General features: G+C 40.6%; 1 protein-coding gene across 7 annotated transcripts in view; it reads right to left on the bottom strand.

Moving 5' to 3' along the window:
- The window catches only part of PTK2B (protein tyrosine kinase 2 beta), a 2,401,727-nt gene that overhangs the window by 219,791 nt on the left and 2,160,607 nt on the right, over window positions 1-21,329 (bottom strand). For all 7 annotated transcript variants that reach the window (XM_044062346.1, XM_044062339.1, XM_044062341.1 and 4 more), the window contains one exon: window positions 649-749. In XM_044062346.1, coding sequence (XP_043918281.1) covers window positions 649-749 — 101 coding nt within the window. The remainder of the gene's footprint in view (window positions 1-648; window positions 750-21,329) is intronic.

Genomic DNA, 21,329 nt, shown 5'->3' with positions numbered 1-21,329 from the left:
AAACACCTCTACTTGCTTTTTACTTAAAATATAACAGAACTTTATATAGTACTTGAGTGGTGATTGTGAATGTGTATTGATCGGGAGATGGGTACCTATGACAGTATAGGGCAAATAAAACACTTTCAACACTGAGTTCATGAATTCCTGCCTAATTACTGTAAATTAAATGAGCACATACAAGTAAGTAAGTAAGTAAAACTATATCTATCTTTCAAGATGGAAAAGAGTCAAATACCGCTTACTTATCAAAATCGTAAGATACTGAAATACAAAGTCCAAGGTTTATGCTAGGTTGTTCGTTTCATGCTATGCTTTGATGATCCTTACTTCATTAAAATCACAGCCTCCCAACAGAATTTGCAAGTGAATGGTAACAGATAACAGAAACGTATACAGCGTACATTCATACTGACAAAATACCAAAAAGAACTACACTTCCTGATTTGTACAAGATGTCCTAAATGGCTAGTCTTGCTGGCAGCCATTCATGCCAAGCATGCTCAGCAATCAGACACAAAGTATATTTAAAAAGGACAGGATAATCAGACTCCAAGCACAAGAGAAAAATATCAATAAATTAAAACAGAAAGAAAAAAAACATGAACGCAAAAGGGCATTTTATAAATAATGGTATTGCAAACTTACCTTTGTAATATTCCTCATCTTCTATATACCGTGACAGGCCAAAATCGCCTAGTTTAACACATTCGTATGATGCTACTAATATATTTCTTACAGCAATATCCCTGCAGAAAATATAACAATTATTTTAAGTGACTTAGATTTTTTTTTTGGAATATAACTATTTTACCAATATAGACTTTCATTCTCAGGAGCTTCTACAGGTTCAATCGTGCTTCATTTACATTTGACCTGCTATACAACTTATTGCATACTTTTGTTTAATGCCACAACAGCCTTATGGAATCTACAGATAAACATGATCTCACATCATTTGCCTTATCCAGAGACACTGCAGTCTAATCTACACTTTGAACAGAATTCTACTGCTGAATCGAGTGAAGGTGTGTACATATGATTACAACACTGTTCCGAAGATGCATTAGTATCTAAAATGTAATTAAAAAACAGCAAGCAATATGGTATGTTAGTACTCTGCTTGTTAAGGAAAATGTTTAATGCCATCTTCTGTAAATGGCAACTGCAGCTGATATGTGAAGATGTACTGCATAATTAACTTTCACAGTGTGACAGAGATGCTGGTCATATACATGAAGTACAACTCTACTGACTTATGTCACATGAATATATCACAATGTGCATTTGTAAAAATTGAAAAAAATCACTCCATTTTTAATTTGTGCAAAAACTCAGGGTATCTTCAGTGAACTGGGAATTTTAACAGATAAGTTAACATTCTGTACTCATACTGACGGTATGCTCACATGTGAGAAGAAGTGAGGTTTTCTATTGCACTTCATTTATTGTTAAAGTCTCTCCATAATGGCTCCTTCCATTAACAATTCTGAAAAGTCTGGCATACTTCTACAGAGAGGAATACCACAATATTACAATACGCATTTTCAGCAATACAAAATCCCTGATAAAAAAGAAAACGAATGCATACAAAGGCTAATAAGAACAGATGGAAGGCATATGATATAATTTGGGGAGTAATTAATATAACTGAGACTGTAGTCAATTAAATGCAGGAGACAGAAAGGTGATTTGATAATTGCATAACTACACATTCAAGGTACTATCCACAACAAGACTATACCCTCTCATTGCCATCCTCGCTGGCAATGTACCCTGACACTGCTGCCTTCATAATCTAGAACTAAGGAATAAAAAAAATAAATAAAAGTTATGTCAGTGTATTTAAACAGATGTATATGGTGATATAAATATAGAATAAACTAAGAGAAAAAATCACATGGGGAACTATACTGAAAGTACTATAGTTTTTGCAATTTAAAATGCTTTCATCTAACCCTCATGAGACTTTAGGTGATGGTTAAAGAGTCAAAAAGAGGGAATTAATTGGCTTATTTTCCTTCTAAACTATCTAATAAGACTGTAACAGTTGAGGCAGTAACACAAGATCTGCAAATAATATTCTGGGCATGACAGACAAACATAAGGTCTTGGGAAAGAAACTTTTTTAAGTTCAGGTCACTGATATGGGACAATTTATTTTTGAAGACTGTGCCAAGGCTGGAATTTTGCCAAAAGACTTATAATTTTAAAGCTTGTCAACAGAGTGGATGAGAAGAGTGACTATCAAATAACTTGTTTGCTTTTTTGATAAACAGGTATTCAGGCAACTGAAATTTTATGTATACTGTGATTTTTCTATGGTGGGACTAAAAATAGAAATTGAATCTTTGAATAGAGAAATCACACAAATTAAAGTTTTTACAAGTTCATGAAAGGAATTTTATATTTTTTTAGCATTTGGATAATCATGAAAACATTCAAAAAAATGTAAAAGATTAATCAAAATAAACTTAAGTGAAGGAATGGCATATATGTTTCAAGATTAAACCACTAGCTTTATTTGTTCAATAGGAAATTTAATCAAAAATGTTTTTTCTGTATTTCGGGATTAAACCACTGGTTTTATTTCTTCAATAGGAAATTTAATCAATTTTTTTTTTCTTTTTCCCTTCAAATTCCCCTCTCCATTTCATTCAGTCTTCTTACCACCCTCTTTACCAAATTATACACCTCCTCTTTTTCTCACTTGACTTTTCATTTACTCATTCAGTAACACGTTTCCCTCACCATATTTGCATTTCATATTTTCCACCTTCAAGTTATCCTGTATACCTAGTACTTACCCTGCGCAGTAGTGTTGCACTTTTTTCTTTCCCACTTTACGGTTGCACTGCTGCCTCTTTTCCTTCTCTCCAACATTTACAATACAACTGATCCTAACTACATTATATTTTTTGTATACGTTGTTGTTGGGACTTTCGGCTTATCCCAGTTATATATCTATCTTAAATCAACTGCTAATCTTGGCACATTGTGCCTTGGTTTTGTATTCTATATATGCATCAAATTTTGTAAACACTATTTCAATGCCTTTAGCTACTACGTAACCCTCATAATTTGCATTGTTTATAAATGTTCAATCTCTTAGTATATATATATATATATATATATATATATATATATACACACACACATATATATATATATATATATATATATATATAGATATATATCTTTTATTACTGGAGCTTTTCTCCCAGGGCCTCCACTGAAAATGGGTTTCTGACCCAACTGACTTTTCTGGTCAGCACATGTCAATAAATTAATAAATAAAAAATAAATAAATAAATTATTAGCTACAACCCCTCACCTCCTATTTATGTGAGTTGTGGTATTTTTAGGTAAACTAGATAAGGTTAGTCTTGACATCAGAGGGAAACCACCCTGTTAGTAAGAAAAGTCAATGAAGCTTTCTATACCTGTATACTAAAACTGGGACTGTAGAAGCTGTGGGGAGCTTTTTTGTAAAAGTAGCTAAATGGGGACATAATAATATACATTAGTTTGTACTAACTTGGATATGATAGGTTCATAGGTAGGTACTAGGCTATCTGCCCGAAGGCATTTATAAGCCTAGCCAGAATGTGTTGGCTTTCGCCACCCCCTTAGATTACTTCCCCGTGCCTCTGTCCAGCAGATCCACTGAAGTGATCCCCGGGGTAAACTTTCTGTTTCCCATCCACTCATCAAGGTTTCTCTTGAAGAGTGCTAGTGAGGAGGTCTGCCTAATGTAGACTGGAATCTTGTTTCAAAGCATGGGAAGTCTCTGGGACAGGAATGTGTCCTTTCAGCACATCCTATTTATTGTTGTGTTGAGGTTTAGATCCCTACAGCGTGTGGCTCAAGGGGATAAGGTTTTCTTTAGGTGGAGCATGTCCATCAATTCTGGGTTGGACATGGCCTTGTATGTCAAGCAGAGATCACCTCTGAGCAGGCGGTATGCAACCGAGTACAGCTGGAGTTTCTTCAGTCGAACTGCATAGGGCATCTGTTTGAGGCCAGTGATCCTCTTGGTGAGGTACTTCTGTGGTCTTTCCAGCTGTTGCAGGTGTCTTGTAAGGTACATCCCAAATGGGGCGTTGTACTCTATGATGGGTCTAATGAGTGATGAGTAGAGGGGCACAATGACCTCTTTTGATCTGGATGCAAACGCTTTTGTGATTAGGTGGGCCACATAGAAGGATTTTCTAACCACTTTGACAATGTGATTATCAAAGGAGAGATTACTATCTACTTGGGTCCCCAGATCCCTTATTATGTTTTCTGTATTTAGGGGACTAGCACCTATGTGGTAGTTTGTGGGTACTTTGTTATTTCCAAAGGGAATAACTATGCACATTTTGGCATTTAGCTTGAGGCCATGATTGTGACACCAGGTATCCGTCTCAGTGAGACCCTTTTGGAGGATGTCTGTGTCAGCTGGAGAGTCAATTATAGCCCCTAGTTTGCAGTCATCTGCGAACATGGTCAGCCATAGTCTTCCTGTGCTTGCCTGTACCTCTGAGAAGTATATGCCGAACAAGAGGGGTCCTAGGACTGAGCCCTGGGAAACGCCACTTGTAACCGGTTTAGAGTCGGACCTAGCTCCCACAACTCTCACCATGTCAGTTCTGTCCGTGAGCCAGTTGGCAACCCATCTTGTGACATAGGGGTTTATGTTCAGGCTGGTGAGCTTGTCTGTAATAGCTGAATGGGGAATGGTGTTGAAGGCCTTTGCGAGGTCTAGGTAGGCTGTGTGTGCCACCTTTCCCTCATCTATAGCCTTGGTAACTGTCTCAATGAAGTCCACCAGGTTTAGGAGGCATGATCTGCCCTTAACAAAGCCAGACTGGGTAGGGTCCATTGTTTGGATGTTCCCAATGTCTCTGTTAATGAGTTCCATGATGATGCGCTCCATAGCAATGCAGACCAAACTAGTCAGGCTTATAGGGCAATAGTTCCTGAGGTCTGTTGTGGCTCCACCTTTGTGGAGTGGAATAACCATTGCTGTGCACCGCTCTATGGGTACGTAGCCTGTGGAGAGACTGAGTTTGAACAGTGTGTTTAGGTGAGGGGTTAGTTCGTCTTTGAGCTCATGTAGGATGCAGTCTGGGACATCCTCCAGTCCCATTGATGCTGTGTTTTTGGCTTTGGAGAGGGCTATTTTAATCTGAGTGTCTGTGATTTCAGGAGCTCTACATTCTTCTGGTATAGTTATGGGCCCTTTTGGGGGTGAGGGGGGGTGAAGTTTGCACTGAACCTGTCTGCCAGGATGTTGGCAATATCAGTTGGTTTAGTGTATTTTGTGCCATTCTGCACTAACTCCGAGCAGATCTAAGCATTGCCACTTAGATTCTTGACATAGCTAAAGAATGCCTTGTGGTTACCTTCGGAGTCCTTGGCAAGTTTCCTTTCAAAGCTCGTCTTGGACGATTTTATGAGGGATTGTAGTTTCTTGTGGATACTGATCAGGGATGTCTTCCCTTCTTGGGATTCTACTCTTTTCTGTACTACTTTACTCCTTCTATTGTATAGCTTGTTTATGGCAGGGGTCCACCAGACTGGTTTCCTTTTCTTGGAGGAGTGAGTCTTGGTTTTGCTTGGGATAGCATGATTCATGCATTCTTGTAGGTACCCGTAGAATGCATTAGTAAAGGAATTAGCAGCTTGGACAGCATTATCCTTTAGCATGGGGGCTTTGAAACTTTCCACCTCCGTCTTAAGTAACGTGAAGTTTTTGAAAAGTTTTTCACAGTGGTTTCCTTTTCCGGGGGTGAGGGCGGAATGTGGATATCCAAAGTGATTTGTTTATGGTCAGATCTAACCAGCAAGTGGGTTGACTTCTGGTGTGGAACAACAGTTACCCATATTGGTGATGACCAGGTCCAATATGTTGTCACCTCTAGTGGGAGCATTGACCAGTTGTTCCAGGGCATTTGAGTTTATAAATTCTAGGAAATGCTGGGCAAGGGAGTTAGTACTTGAGTAGTTCTCCCAGTTAATGTTTGGGTAGTTGAAATCACCCAATAGTAGGGTGTTTGGTAGGACCTTTATGTTACAGAGTGTTTCCAGAAATGTGGAATGGGGGTCCTGGGACATGTAGGGTGATCTGCAGCAAGCTACAATTTGAACTGCAATTTTGCCCATTGTTACATGAACGTGGATAATCTCTGAAGCATCGTGCTGTGCCACTAACCTGGAGGTGTGGGTATCCTTGATGAATATGGATACTCCCCCACCGTCTGTATTTCGGTCTGGGTTCTGTGGCCGAAATGTATGGTATGAGTTGTAGCCTGGTAGTGCTGGGGTGCTCTCTGGAGCCTTAAACCAGGTTTCTGTTACTGCACATATATCAATTTTCTCCATACTGATGAGTGCTTCGAGTGCATGCATTTAGAGGCTTAAACTTCTGGCAATGAGTAGTATTACCCTCAGATTTTTGTTACTTGTGTTATTTACGATGGTAGGTTTGTCTTTTGAGACTTGCCTAAAAAAGGCACTATGGGGGGGTGGCAAGAGCCTTGGCCAGTATTCGAAAGCCTAAGGGTGACAGGTGCAAGCCGTCTCTAGCGAAGCAGCGTTGCTTGTCGAGCATGTCATCCCAGGCAGACAGACACTGGATCCCCTATGAATGACAGCAGAAACTTAGCCAATTGTTGAAATTGATCATTTTTTCTTTATACCGTGGTATAATTCTTGGTGAGGGCAGGATGCTACTCAGGGTCAGGGTTATAACCGGCCTGGGCTACGTGATCAGAGAGCTCTTCCATGTCTCTTTTCATGTAGTCCAGGGAGGTACGGCTTAGGTCATTCACACCAACATGGACAATGACAGAGTTATATTTGTACTTGTTCTGGATTGACCTGAGTTGCTTGTGTTATGTGGTGGATCCTGGCACACGACAGGCAGCTAACAGTAACCTTCTCCTTATTCAGCCTAGTAAGTGGGACATCAGTGTGCTTGACTATAGAGTCATCCATTACTAGTATGTTGGGTATGTTATTTTGCCTTGAGGGCTGTGATTGCATGGCACACTGGTTTTGTGAAGTATGTGTTTCATGGTTTGAGTTGGGGGGTGGAAGTTGCTTGGATGTCTGCTTTGGAGGGCTCTGTTGCTTTTGCAGATTTTTATTTAGAGCCTCTGAGTATGTTTTTGTGTATTTATGTGTGTTTTTTGCCGGTGCTGGTTTAATGGGTCTATGTGAGACTGGTGGTGTGATGCCAGTATTTCCCTTCTTCTCTTGACTGTCTGATCCAGTCTTGGGTTGAGAGAGCTTAGCCTCCAGTTTGGCTGTATATTACCTATTGAACCTATTGAAACAAAATAAACCTTATTTAAATAACATTTTTAAAAAACACATCAACGTTTACTTTGTTGCAGTTTCACTAGCACAGGTTTAAGAGTGACAGCAGTGTTGAGGCCAGGTTCAATATCACCTCCTAGCCTCAATATCCAACCATATTCCTTACTTTCTAACAAATTATTTATATCACCCCCCCCCCCCCCAATGTCCTTATAGGCCATCTCCATAACCCTAAACTTAAAGTTATGACAGGCATGTGTACACATAATGTGTCTACTTAATGCATTCTTGTCACTGTTTCTCCTTATATCAGATTTGTGTTTTATAATGCATTCCTTAAGTTTTCCTGTGGTCTTGCCTACATAAAAAGAGGGGCATTGGCCACAGGTTACTAAGTAAACTGCATTCATACTATTACAATTTGCTGTCAAATTAAATGTGTAACATTTGCATGAGGAGGGATGTATAAAAGAGTCACTATCCTTCCAAAGTATATCACTACATCAAGTACAACTCATACAACTAAAAGTACCTGTTCTCATTTCTGACCATCGCTTAGATATGGGTTTAAAATCTTTATAACATAATTTACTTTTCAAATTTCTCATATTCTTATAAGAGAAATATGGTTTCATATCCAAGATATTTCTAAGTACAGGTGAAGCCATTAAAATCGGCCATTTTTTTTCTATAATATTTTTAACTGTTTGTGTCCTAACATTATAGGTTGTAATATACCTAACTGTATCTTTACTTGGCATAGATTTTATCAATGGACTAGTCTGTTGTTGAATAGCACTAAAGATTGGCCTCAAGGATGTAATTCTATCTTCCTTTACTTCTTCACTTATTTGTAAAACTTGGCCTTTATCATACCCACTATCCAGAAAATCTGCCCTCATATCTTCTAACTGTTTATAAAAAATATGGGTTCTTCTGTATTTAATCTACTAGCGCTACTAAATTTTGCCCTCATTATTCCCCTGAATATATGGGGGGCATGTATACTGTGTCTGTGTATATATCGCCTAGCATGTACTTCCTTCTTATGGGATGCTTGTTTCTATAACGCCCTGTTTCATTTCTAGATGGACATCTAGGAATGTAGCACTACTCCTAGAGAATTCCACTTTACATCTTAGAAATTCTGTCGTGTTATTCAAATAATTTACATAACTGTGCAATTCCTCATCTGTCCCTTTCCAAATAAAACAGTCATCCACAAAACGTTGATATAAGCATACTTTCTTGTTAAGAACATTCAAATCGCTACGTATATATTTACTCTCCCACTGAAGGAGTACAAGTTTTGCATAAGTATTAGCGACGGATGTTCCCATTAATACCCCTGTCAACTGTAAGTATGGTTCACTATTAAATAGGAACACATTCTTAGTTAGGACTAAATCTAAAAGCAAACATATATTCTCTACACGTCTAGAGGGCATCACATGCTTATTATTCAAAAACTCTCTTATTGCATCTATACCATAATGGTTGGGGATAACAGTAAAAAATGACATGATATCTAATGTTACAAAAAGATAACCGCCCTCAACCAGTTCTGCATGTTCTATTGTGTCAAACTATTTTAGCAATTTTGTAATAAAATCTGTGATATCTTTAAGTACGCATGGGTACTCTGTCAAAAAATACCTTAATTTCTTCTGTAAGTAAATTGAGATGGGCTCCATCACCCATCCTTTGCCAGATACTATTGGCCTCATTGGTGGCCTTGTAAGCGGCTTATGTATCTTCGGTATAACATAAAACTGTGGTATCTTGGATCAGGATACTGTGAAGTAATTAAATAGATCTAAATGTATGTCACCACTAAGTTGTAAATCATACACAGCCATATTAACATTACTAACATATTTTTTCACTTCTAAGAAAGTTATTTTCTTAAAGGTGTTCCCATCCCACAATAACACATTTATGGATTGCATGTAATCTTCCCGGTTCATAAGGACCACAGCTCCTCCTTTATCAGCTTGCTTAATTACTAAATTCTCATCTTCTTCCAAATTTTTTATGGCTAAGTATTCCTTATACATCAAATTATATGTCTTCTTTTTATCTCTCTCTGCATACAGCTTTCTAATTTCTACTTCACAAATATCATGAAATGTAGTCACAATAGGCATACTCACAGGTATATAAGCACTTCTACATTTGCAATCTAATTATTGCCCTATCCGGACATCTTTAAATAAAACTTTTAAATTTAAAGTCCTTGAAAAAAATTTCAAGTCTGTTAAGGCAGCTACCAGATCGTCAGTGGCTGCAGGAATAAAGTTCAAGCCTTTCTGTAACAAAGAAAGTGCCGGTGCTGTTAAAACAGCATTTGACAAATTACAGTACCTTATTTCAACGTTGTATCAACTTGCCTTGACTCACTGGGCTGTCATTCTTGCTTTCATCCCGTTTGGGGTCTGCCTCTGAGTTGAACACCCCCGTGAGGCTCTTCTATTGTCTCTGGATGTTCTAGCTGTAAACGTCTCTGTATCCCAGTTATAGATATGTTTAAAACCAATTGCTGCCCCTTTTTATTTTTATTTTCAGCTATATCTACCACACCACACTGTGTGTTTGTATTCCCTTCTACTGCCATATTCGTTACTGGGGTCACTGAGGTAGAAGAAGTGTCTGAGGTCTGACTAGCCAATTGTATAACTGAATCCACTGAGGCTACTTGTTGATTCGTTGCCTTAGCGTTTCTCTTCTCAGTGAACTCATCCAAATCATATAAGGAGTTCTGTTTAGTAGAAGCTGCTTTTTCAATATATGGGCGTTCCGTTTTTGGCCAGGAGAAAATATGGCCCTTTTGAAAGTCATTAATGTCCCTAAGGAGTTTACGTTTTTTAACAGCCTCAAGTTTATCATCTAGTTGTTGCATTCTATCTAACATTTTCTGGCAGATCGTAAGCATGTCAAGGAAACAAGTCATTCCCATGAAACTGTTTTCCAAACTCACAATCTCTTCCTTCAACTCATTCTCTATTTTTTGAAAAAAGTAATTCATTAGGGCCATATAGTCCAAGCCGAACTTTAAATTAAGCTGTTGCCAGTGCTTCAAAAGTTCTGGGTACACATTTGCATAGGTGGGCATTTTTAAAATTCGTAAACCTCGTGGAACAATTCCCAAGTCCAAATAAAACATAAAATTCAAGAGTTGCCATTGAAAGCACTTAAAAGATCCCACCTTCCTTTCCAACAGTTCCAATTGTTTACCAAAATCCTCTGTAGCTTATAAGGGTACTTCCGTACCTGTTGAGACTCCCGATACTAGCCGCGTAAGTGGGTTACCTTCCTTACACAGATGGTTCTTCACTGAATGGGCACTCTCCATTATACAATCCTTAAGGCTGGCTGTATAAGCTCTCACAGACTTCTCAACGATACTGCAACAATCCACAAAAAAGGCAGGCCAAGGTTGTTGCTGTAAAACTGGAACTGTACCAGGAAATTACTAAAGAAAAAAAGCCAATGTCAAGAAAAGTACAGTTTTGTACCTACCATAAATGTAGATGTCCGAGAGGAATGCATCTGCAGTCTTTACAAATGGGTTGTCCTGTTGTCAGGCAGCCCTTCGGTCGGCCGGATTCCAAAGTCTGGGTCTGGCTTCGGCTGGTGTCGCACTTCACCCGACGTCATTGCGGCAGTTATTCGGGTATAAAGGCATCAGCCGACGCCATTTTCCTCAGTGTTTCTTGCCCCAGATGCCAGGTGCTCTCTTGGATGGCTAAATTTGGATAAATGCCAAAGTTTCCAAATAGTAGAGAGCAAACACATAAAATAAGCATGTATGTACATATATACAAACAAATACACCATAATAGATCCCCCCCCAAGCTAGCTGAAGATTGGCAAATACCCTAGGAGTACCTCAGAGGGGAAGGAGGGTGGGTAATCCTGACTGCAGATGCATTCCTCTCGGACATCTACATTTATGGTAGGTACAAAACTGTACTATGTCCTTCAAGGATGCATCTGCAGTCTTTACAAATGGGTAGAATACCATAGCTAAACTAGGGGAGGAGGAAATGAGAAGAGATTATGGTGTAGTTAGGATCCCTTGCAAAACAGCAGTGGCAAAACCAGCACGGGATCTAGAGTATAGAGGCAAGTTATAATGCTTGGCAAATGTATGCACGGAGGTCCAAGTAGCAGCCTCTATAATGTCCTTGGTAGCCACTCCTCGTAAGAAAGCTGTGGTAGTGGCTGTAGCCCTTGTGGAGTGAGGCCTAATGTTCTCTGGAGTTTTCTTTCCATGGTAGGAGTAACAAAATCTAATGCAATTTCCTATCCATTTGGAGATTGTCTGTTTAGAAATTGGATTTCCTTCCTTCCCTGTTGCATATGCTACCAGAAGCTGGTCAGTTTTTCTATTGTTTTTTGTCCTGTCCAGGTAGTAGCGTAATTGTCTGTGTACATCCAAGGTATGTAAGAGCCTTTCTCCCCTGTTCTGTGGATTGGGGAAGAATGTAGGAAGGTGGATAGCCTGATTTAAAGATACTCTGGATACCACCTTAGGCATAAATGTAGGATTTGTTCTCATGGACACTCTATCTTGATGGAAGATTAGGAAGGGTTTTACTGCCATTAATGCCTGTAGTTCAGAGACCCTTCTTGCTGAAGTTATTGCCAGAAGGAAAGCAGTCTTCCAGGATAAGTATTGTAATTCTGCTGTTGCTGCTGGTTCGAAAGGAGGAAGAGTCAGCTTTTCTAGCACAAAGTTCAAGTCCCATGCTGGTAATGGAGGTTTCCTGGGAGGTTTCACATTTTTAAATCCTCTCAGAAACTGCCTGAGCAGAGGATGCGAGAAGACAGGTGGATCCAAGCTGTATTCTGCTGAAATAGCTGATGCATGTATCTTGATGGAAGAGTAGGACAGGCCTGTATGGAAGAGCTCCGCCAAGTACTCCAGGATGTTGGCTATGTTCACCAGTGTCACATCTTGCCCTTTTGCAGTACTCCAGATGAGATATCTTTTCCATTTTGCTGCATAATTCTTTCTTGTTGAAGGTCTACGAGCTTCCAGGATTATGTCTTTAACCCTTTGTGATAAATTTGGGTTAATTGCTGTTATGTAATGTTCCAGGCAGTAAGCTGCAGAGTTTTTAGGTTTGGATGCAGGATGTTGTAGTTGTTCTGTGTTAGCAGTAATGGGATCAGGGGCAGTGTCCATATTTGTTCCCGGGACATGCTCCTCAGCAGTGGATACCAATGTTGTCTTGGCCAGTCTGGGGCTATCAGAATGATCCTCGGACATTCCTCTTTGATCTTCAGAAGCACCTTGTGCATCAAAGGAAGTGGAGGGAAGGCGTATGCTGTCAGGCTTTTCCAACTGAAAGATAGGGAGTCCACCTTCCAAGCAAGTGGGTGGTAAGTCCTTGTGCAGAATTTCTTCAACTGATGATTGAATGGGGATGCAAACAAGTCTATTTGTGGTAATCCCCACTCTCTTGTGATGGTTTTGAAGATGTCCGGATGCAGCATCCATTCGTGGGCATCTGTTGTAGTTCTGTTTAATATGTCTGCTAGAATGTTTTCCTTCCCTGGTACATAAATTGCCTGTAATTGAATGTTGTAGCTCAGAGCCACATCCCATAGGTCCAGTGCCAGCCGGCATAGAGGGTATGAGTGTGTGCCTCCCTGCTTGTTGATGTACCACATAACTGTGGTGTTGTCTGTCCTTATCATCAACTGGCCTTCTTGGAGAAAAGGTCTGAATGCCTGGATTGCCAATTTCACTGCCATCATTTCTTTTAGATTTATGTGCAGATGTAGTTGGTCTTGAGTCCATAGGCCTTGAATGCACTTGTCCATCATGTGTGCCCCCCAGCCGAGGTCTGAGGCATCTGTCGTGATGGTTTGTGTTGGTTGACTTTTGCAGAAGGGCAATCCTGTGTTTGATTGACAGGCCTGAGCCCACCATAGGAACTCTTGCTTCAGGCATGGGATCATTGGAATTTTGGTTTCTAGGCTGTGCTGGTGCTGGGACCACAAATTCTTTAGGTACCACTGTAGCTTTCTCATATGCAGCCTGGCATGAGGGACCAGTATTATGCAGGATGCCATGAAGCCTAGAGCTTGTAGCACTTTTCTTGCAGTTAAATGGTTCTGCTTTGTTAATGCCAAGAAGTAGAGAGGAAGTTGCTCTTTCTTTTCTGTAGTTAGAAATGCCATTTGTTTTGATGTGTCCAGTTCTGCACCCAGAAAGGTTATTCTCTGGGATGGAATCAGCCTTGACTTTTTTGTATTGACTGTATATCCAGGGCTTGCAGCAGGTAGATGACTCTTTGTAAGTCTTCTGATAGTTTGTTTTTGTTGTCCGCTTGTATCAGGCAGTCGTCCAGGTAGGGATAGATTTGAATCCCCTGAAGTCTGCAATGAGCGATTACTGATGCCAGGCATTTCGTGAACACTCTGGGTGCAGTAGATAAGCCAAAGGGCAATGCTGAGAATTGATAATGCTCTGATCCTGCAAGAAATCTGAGGTATCTTCTGCAAATTGGTCTTATGGGGACATGCATGTATGCCTCCTTGAGATCTAGAGTTACCAGCCAAGACTCCTTGCCCAGCATGGGAAGAAGCTGCTGTAGGGTCAGCATTTTGAATTTTGGAACAATGAGGAATGTGTTTAAAGCGGACTGATCTAGAATAGGCCTCCATTTGTTTTCTTTTCTTGGTACCAGGAAGAGTCTGGAGTAAAATCCCTTCCCTTGCTCCATAGATGGTACCTTCTCCACAGCTCTCATTTTTAATAATTGAGATATTTGTTTTAGAGCTTCTGTCCTTTGAGTAGGTGGTAGGTTCGGCATTCCTCTCTTTCCTGGTAGAGTATGGAAATGGAATCTGTAACCTTGGTCTATAGTTTGCAAAATCCATTTTTCTCTTGTAATGCAGTGCCAGTTTCTTGAAAATAAGGTTAGCTTTCCGCCTAAAGGTGCTTCTAGTTGTTCCCTGGTAGGCGGTGCCACCGCCAAGTCACTGTGGTTGAGTTGTTGTAGTGGTGGTGGCTGTATCCGTGCCTCGTTGGTTGTTACCCTGCCACTGGCAACCCCTGTAGGCACCCCTGGATTGGTTTCTGCCTCTAGAGCGCCTATTCCTGCCTCTTTGTGCCTTAGAGGAGTCTGGAAAGGACCAATTCTTGGAGGGCCAGTTCCTGCTAAACCTTGGAGGTTGAACTTGCAAGAAATCTTTCACTGTTTGCACAGATTTTGCTTTCTCTTCCATCTTTTTTAGTACCTGTTGTGCAGGGGAACCAAATAAATTGACCTTGTCCATAGGTGCATCCAAAAGCTTAGATTTGACATGGTCTGGTAATGCCTGTTCTTTCAACCATGCATGCCTCCTGATAACTGTGCCAGTCATGGCTGATCTAAAGGAAGCCTCCAGTGCATCATAGCCACATTTTAAAGAATGGTTACTAACCTGCTGTATGTTATGTACCATTTCTTGAACATACTTTTTATCTAAAGATTCTTCAGAGGACAGCTTTTTAGTCAACTGGTCAAGCATAAACTCTGGATATTGAATCATATGAAATTGGCAGTTCAAAGCTCTAGCTGACAAGGTAGCAGAGGTGTAAACTTTTTTACCCCATCTCTCTAAGGACCTGGATTCCCTTTCAGAGGGGAGGGGGTTTTTAGAAGAAGTAGCCGCTACAGCTTTTGGACCCTGGGAGATAGTCTCTGGATCTGCAAAAGGAGCCTTATATAAGTGGTGATGAGTGTCCGGGACCCTGTAGTACCTATCGGGCTTAGCAGGAGCCGGAGGTAAAGTATCAGGAGCAATGCAAGCATCATTAAATGCATCATCAACAACAGAAAGAACTGGAGGTATAGCTAAGGGCCTATGCTGTGGCAAATGTAGAAAGGTCCTAAGCCTTTTTCTAGAGTCTGAGAAATCTTGGCCCTGCCACTGAAATTGTTCCCTCATAGCATGCAAAGTTTCCCCAAAGGAAAATTCCTCAGGAGGAGAGGCTGAAGGGATGGACTCCTCAGCATCAGAGTCTTCGTAAGGAGAATAAGAAGCCTCAGGAGGGTCTGTATGTTCTGAGTCATCAGAGGAATCATCTGCGGATACTGGCTCAGGGGGCTCTGCTCTAGGCCTCTTTTCTGGAGGAGGGAGAGAGGCCCTGTCTGGATGAGGCTGGGCTCCACGAATTAAAGAGATGAGATCCTCAGCCAAAGAAAGCATATGGGAGCTGGTGCTGGGCCTGTGAGAGGGGGGGCTTGGCATGCACAGGTTTTGATGCTTTGGCTGCTTTAGCCCTGGCAAAGGCCTTAATAGACATAGCTGGAGGAGGCCTAGCAGCTCCACGTGCAGGGGTAGAAATATCCAGGGGGATGATGTCTGATAAATCCTGTGAAACCGCAACAGAAGGTTGGATTTCAGAAGCCGTTTCTACCAGGTTAGAAGAGGCCTCGGTAGAAGGCAAGATATCGGCTGAAGAAAGAACCGCTTGCTCGGCTTCGGCCGAAACCGAGACACTCGCGGTTTGCTTAACCGCGGTTTCGGCCGAAACCACGGACCACGAGTGTCGGTCCTTTTCTTTGCGTTTCTTGGTTATTTGCATAGTCGGAGGATCCGACGGCATAATGTAGGCAAAATCGGAGCCGAAAATCTGTTCAGCAAAGTCCGATCGACGTCTAAGCATCCGCCGGTTAAAAGAAGCACAGGCTAGGCAAGATGCTACGTCGTGGTCTGGGCCTAAACAATGTATGCAATAGGAGTGGAAATCTTTATGAGGTATTTGTTTCCCACAAGATAAACAGTTATTAACTTTCTCTGACATCGGCTGAGGCAAGAAAGAGTCCCCAACGGGGTACTTAGCTTTATAGAAGTCTTCGAAGTAGTATTCGGTAGTAGTAATCTCTGGATCTGACCGACCGGCACTTGCGAACAGCTTCTGCTTCGGGCGCCACGTGGCAAGAAAGACTGGGGAAAATGGCGTTGGCTGATGCCTTTATACCCGAATAACTGCCGCAATGATGTCGGGTGAAGTGCGACACCAGCCGAAGCCAGACCCAGACTTTGGAATCCGGCCGACCGAAGGGCTGCCTGACGACAGGACAACCCATTTGTAAAGACTGCAGATGCATCCTTGAAGGACATCTCCTTTATTGCAAACAGCAAAGCTTTCAGGTCTACATCCTTTCTTAATGCTAATACCAATATACATCAGTTAACTTTATTTACATCCAGCTATTAACATGATTGTACAGGGTTTCTATGAACATTTCTGCACAGGCAGCAGTGTTCTCATGGTTTATGGAGGCCTGAAATTTTTCCGGATTATCACTTAATAGCAGGAAGTTAGCCTTAGAGTAGTTCCTGAATATTCCTGGGTTAGCTGGGGTTCCAAGTTTTATTTTTACTTCAAAGGAGACAATTTTGTGATCTAAACCTTACCAGAGAAGACACTGACTAGGGGCTGTGCAGCACTCTCCCTTATTAGTGTGCACCAGATCCAGTATGGTTGCACTCCTGGTCAGTTTATGGACAATCTTGTTCACAGAGTTTATGTTCACAAAATTCAGGGATCTCTATGCCTGTACATTTGGTGCCATTATGATTCCCAGTTAACAGTAAAGTAATTAAAGTCATCTGTGATTATGGTCTTAGGTTGGATTGGGAGTGTTTCCAATAAGTTTAAATACAAGGTATGGGTTTCCTGGGTCATAGCGGGGGACCAGTAGCTTACAAGGAAGTGATATTTAACTTTGTCTATGGTGATCTGCATTGTCCTGTTTGACCATCTTTGAGGAATATTTATTTTTAATGTAAATTGAGACACCTTTAGTCCCTGCCTGCGTAGTAGCTGGTCTAAATGTGTGGAAGGCATTACAACCTCTGGAACAGACTTCCTATCCATGTGAATTAGAGTTCCTCCCTATCCTTATTTAAGAGCAACTTGGACCAATGGATGGCTAATCGGAAATTCATCTGTGGTCTAACACCTGTCTCTGATGGACAGAGGCAATCAGTAAATCACCCCCTACACAAATCAAGTTTGTGGATCACATCTTTGTTGCACAACTAGTCTCATAAGGGCTCTAGTGATCGTTAGGCTATTATACAACTATGAACCCATGAGGGGGAACACCTGCTGCCAGTTGTATTGCCAAATGGATGCAGGGTTCACATTGGGGATAATAACTGCTCAGAGAGAGATATATTATGGGGGGGGGTCTCAAAGCTTAACTTACAGATGAGTGGATACCTGGTATTAGTTCTGTCAACTATATATGCTAGGCTTACATGCTGAGTGGCTATAATCTCTGTCTCAAATCTTCAGGGTTTAGGGTCTAGTCCTGGCCTCTGGACACAGTCTATGTTGAGATGCCTCTGTGCCTGTAGGATTTTTACTGATTCTTCCAGTTTTCTCCCACTCTGAAAAACATGCTGATTGATTGCCTAGGGTAAACCCTGTCTATAAACCTAAAACATTCTTCTTCTATTTGTTCCACTAAAGCTTCTCAACTGTCCAGATTTTTGCCTCATATTTTTGGTCTGTCTCTCATCAAATTTGTGGTTTTCTGGCAAATCACTGGGATAATCTGAGGATTGAAGTAATTAAATAATGGCATACATTTGAGTTTCAGACTTCAAATTCTTCAGGAAATGTATGTTAACACAAATCCTGTTGCTTTAGCAATTATCTAAGTTTATAAGAGCAATACAGAAAATCTGTCCCTCTTTTTGGCTTTTGTCCTTGCATTTTGTCAGCCTTTGTCCAGATTTCTTTCACAAAGAGATTGAGAGGTATGGTTCCACTACATAGCTCTTCTGTACTTCTATCTTGGATTGAAATTGAAATTGGTCGTTTGTGATCAGTGTTCTACCCTGGTTAGCAAATTCAAATAAATAAAATAATACAATTTTTTTGTGCGTGTGTGTGTGTTTGTGTGTATTCTATCAAGTACATAGTTACACATACTTACACTTAATATTATACTACAGCACAGGTCATGGCTAAAAATATTCCAGAATAGGCCAGTTCATTTTCCCAGTTAACCAATAATGAATCAACCAAACCAAAAATTAAAATTTCAGTGTATGCTACAGACAGCAGAAGGGACAGGAGATGTTTCCACTTTGTCCCTCTATGTAATGCAGAATAAAACAACAGTTGCCATCTGTTTGAAAAGGAGCACCTAGATCATTGTACTACATTAGTGCTGTTAGAAAACAAAATATCTCAAATACTGAAGTTCATACAATCAAAAATCTCAATTTTCTCTATAAAATGTTTTGAAACATCCAGACTATAGGCTAGCTTTAATACCTGATGCCTTCTCATGAGCTAGATATGGCACATACTCACTTTAATCCTGAGTGTGCCTAGAGGGAATTTATTTACAGTACTGTCACCATCTAATACACCTGCCAGCACTCTGCATAGACTAGCTGCAGGAATCCCTACAGTAGCAAGTTTTTAATAAGCATAGCTTGCAGGATTGTTGTCTAGAAGTATAACAAGATCATTTTAGCAAACCTTAGCGAGGCCCTGATGTTTCAGACTGAAGAGTAAAAATAAATTAATTAAAAAAATGCAAGTACATTTTTGTATCAGCGTGCTTTCGTCTTTTTATTTTTTTTATTTATTTCAGATTTATTATTCAAGATTGTCAGACTGGGCAAAGCCCATTTTCAGTGAAGGGCAAGTTCCAACAAACCTACAGTAAACTTGAGGCAACGTAAGTGTTGGAGAGTGAGAGTACAAAGAAAAATAAAATGTCTGTTGTGCATTCATGGGACAGAGATATAAATTGGGGGAGAGACAATATGACAGAAAAAAAAAGACAAGAGTGGGAGGAGAGAAGAACAGTAAGGGGAAGGTTGTGAGCGAGGAAAAATGCAGGGCAGTATTCACATCTGCAGTGCAGCTCAAACGCAGTGCTTAGACAGTAACTGTAACTTATGCATATGAGGCTATAACAACATGTAAATGAAAAGATTCTGATAATTTTATGACTATCATATGTAAATTAGGCAACATTCCTGCCTTTGTGTGATTCTATTAGACGGCATGTTTTCCTGAGGTACTCGGCATAACAGATGCACCTATGATGTCATCAGGGAGTGCACCAACAACATCTTAGTCCAGCATCCTGGCAGTGCCCATGATTCTCTCATCTGGCACACAAGCTCACTTTACTGCATCTTTTTGCTTGGAAAGACACTTCATGGATCTTGTTGGTAACTGCAGACTTTTTATATTTATAGCAGTGTCTACGAGTATACATTGGAAAATATGCTTTTTGATAGCAGCCCCCCCCCCCTTCTTTTGTTACTTCCTCCCCTCATTTTTTTTTCTTTTTCAAATGATACCCAATTGAGCCTTGGCAAGTGGCACCAGTCCATACCCCAAGGGACAGCTGCTGAGGAGTACTTCAACACCACTCTGATACGATCTGTCACTGAGTGAGTGTTTGGTCTGCTGAAAGCCCATTTCTGTTGCCTGAACGAGTCTGAGAGTGCCCTACATGATGACCCTGTTACCGCATGCAGAATGCTTACCACATGCTTCATTCTGCAAAACATAATCATACATCAGTCTAGTGTGCAACTGTTCCATAATGGGAGCGCAGCTCCCGCTACTGCTCCTTGCACCAATGATGATAGTGATGGTAGCCACCAAATGGCAGTAGCACAGGCCCCATGTGGCAGGCTCGTGCATGGTAAACAGCTACACAGGCAAAGAGGCAGCATCTAGTTTACAAGTATGGACCATGATTCAGGTAGCAGTACCATTAATAAAAAAAAAAAAAAACAGATAGAGAATACCTGATGCATGTAGTGTTACCTGTGGGCTTTGCTGCATCATGCATGGCCAACTGTCAATGTATGATCAGGCATTTATTCTTTCTAAATAAACTGTTTAAGAGAATTACTTCATTGCTTTCCATATTTACTGACAGCATACCTCCAGAATAATGCCTAACTGTAAGCTGGACTGTTAATGATAAAAGGCATAAAGACTAACAATGAAGATGACATATTATACACATGTTTAAATAAGCTACTCATATTACCTTATGCAGAATTAATTAGCATGTGTAGCAGCAGAGGGCCAGGAATGTTTATTATATGACAATTGTTCAAGCAGGAGTACAGACAGTATGTCAGAGGAAATTCAACTGCTGCATATATAGATGCAGATTTGCACTTGAGAGATGACGATAACTTCATTGTAACGTGAAAGGAAAGCTTGTGTTAGCACTTCTGTCTGCTTTGCTGTCTCTCTACTGCTTTTCTTTTTTAACAATAAAGAAATGAATTCACTTAAAAACTAACTACTGGGTGGGTATGCATGGTTTGCCTTACACAACATTGAAATGAATCTCAAATATAACTTATTCTGCATACGTACTGTTGGCTCAGATGTGTGGCGTATGGTCACATGGGACTTCATATCAGATTAATTACTTAAATCAGTGATGCAAGATCCTTTTGTGTCATCATAAATCATAACAGTCATTATTTGCACAGTGCTATATGTCAAGTCAAGTGGCAACAGTGCTAGTTTTACTGGCAGGGTTAACAAATACTGTACTAACATAAGCATTCAGCTAATACTATATTCCCTCTACACTAAGCACCGAATATCATTTTAAGTAATGTAGCTTGCACAACCATATAAACCTGTCCCATATTTTCCTAACCTTTGAAGAGTATCATCAGTTCTTTCTAGATGCACTGATATCCATTCCCAAAAATGTAAGGTTTTGTGACTTTTGACTTCAATGTGCCCTGCACTGCAACTATAGATGTAAAGAGCCATACACAATGTCCCCCAAGGATGGTGTGGGTGATAGTCCCAGTAATAATAAGCAAGTGCTGGCATGTGAGCTGGGGTGCTGCGATGGTAGATTCCACTGGGTGCAGGGGAACTTCTAGACACTGATCCTATAGTGCTATGGGACCAAGAAGTCAAATGAGAGGTTCCGCCATGTGGTGTGGAAGGCTGATGAGTCTTGCTTGCCTCCTTTTGTGCTACTTCTTCT

The sequence above is a fragment of the Protopterus annectens genome, chromosome 2.part1, assembly GCF_019279795.1.
Source record: "Protopterus annectens isolate FY-2018-M chromosome 2.part1, PAN1.0, whole genome shotgun sequence".
Taxonomy (NCBI): domain Eukaryota; kingdom Metazoa; phylum Chordata; order Ceratodontiformes; family Protopteridae; genus Protopterus; species Protopterus annectens.
This window is presented reverse-complemented; position numbering and strand designations above follow the sequence as displayed.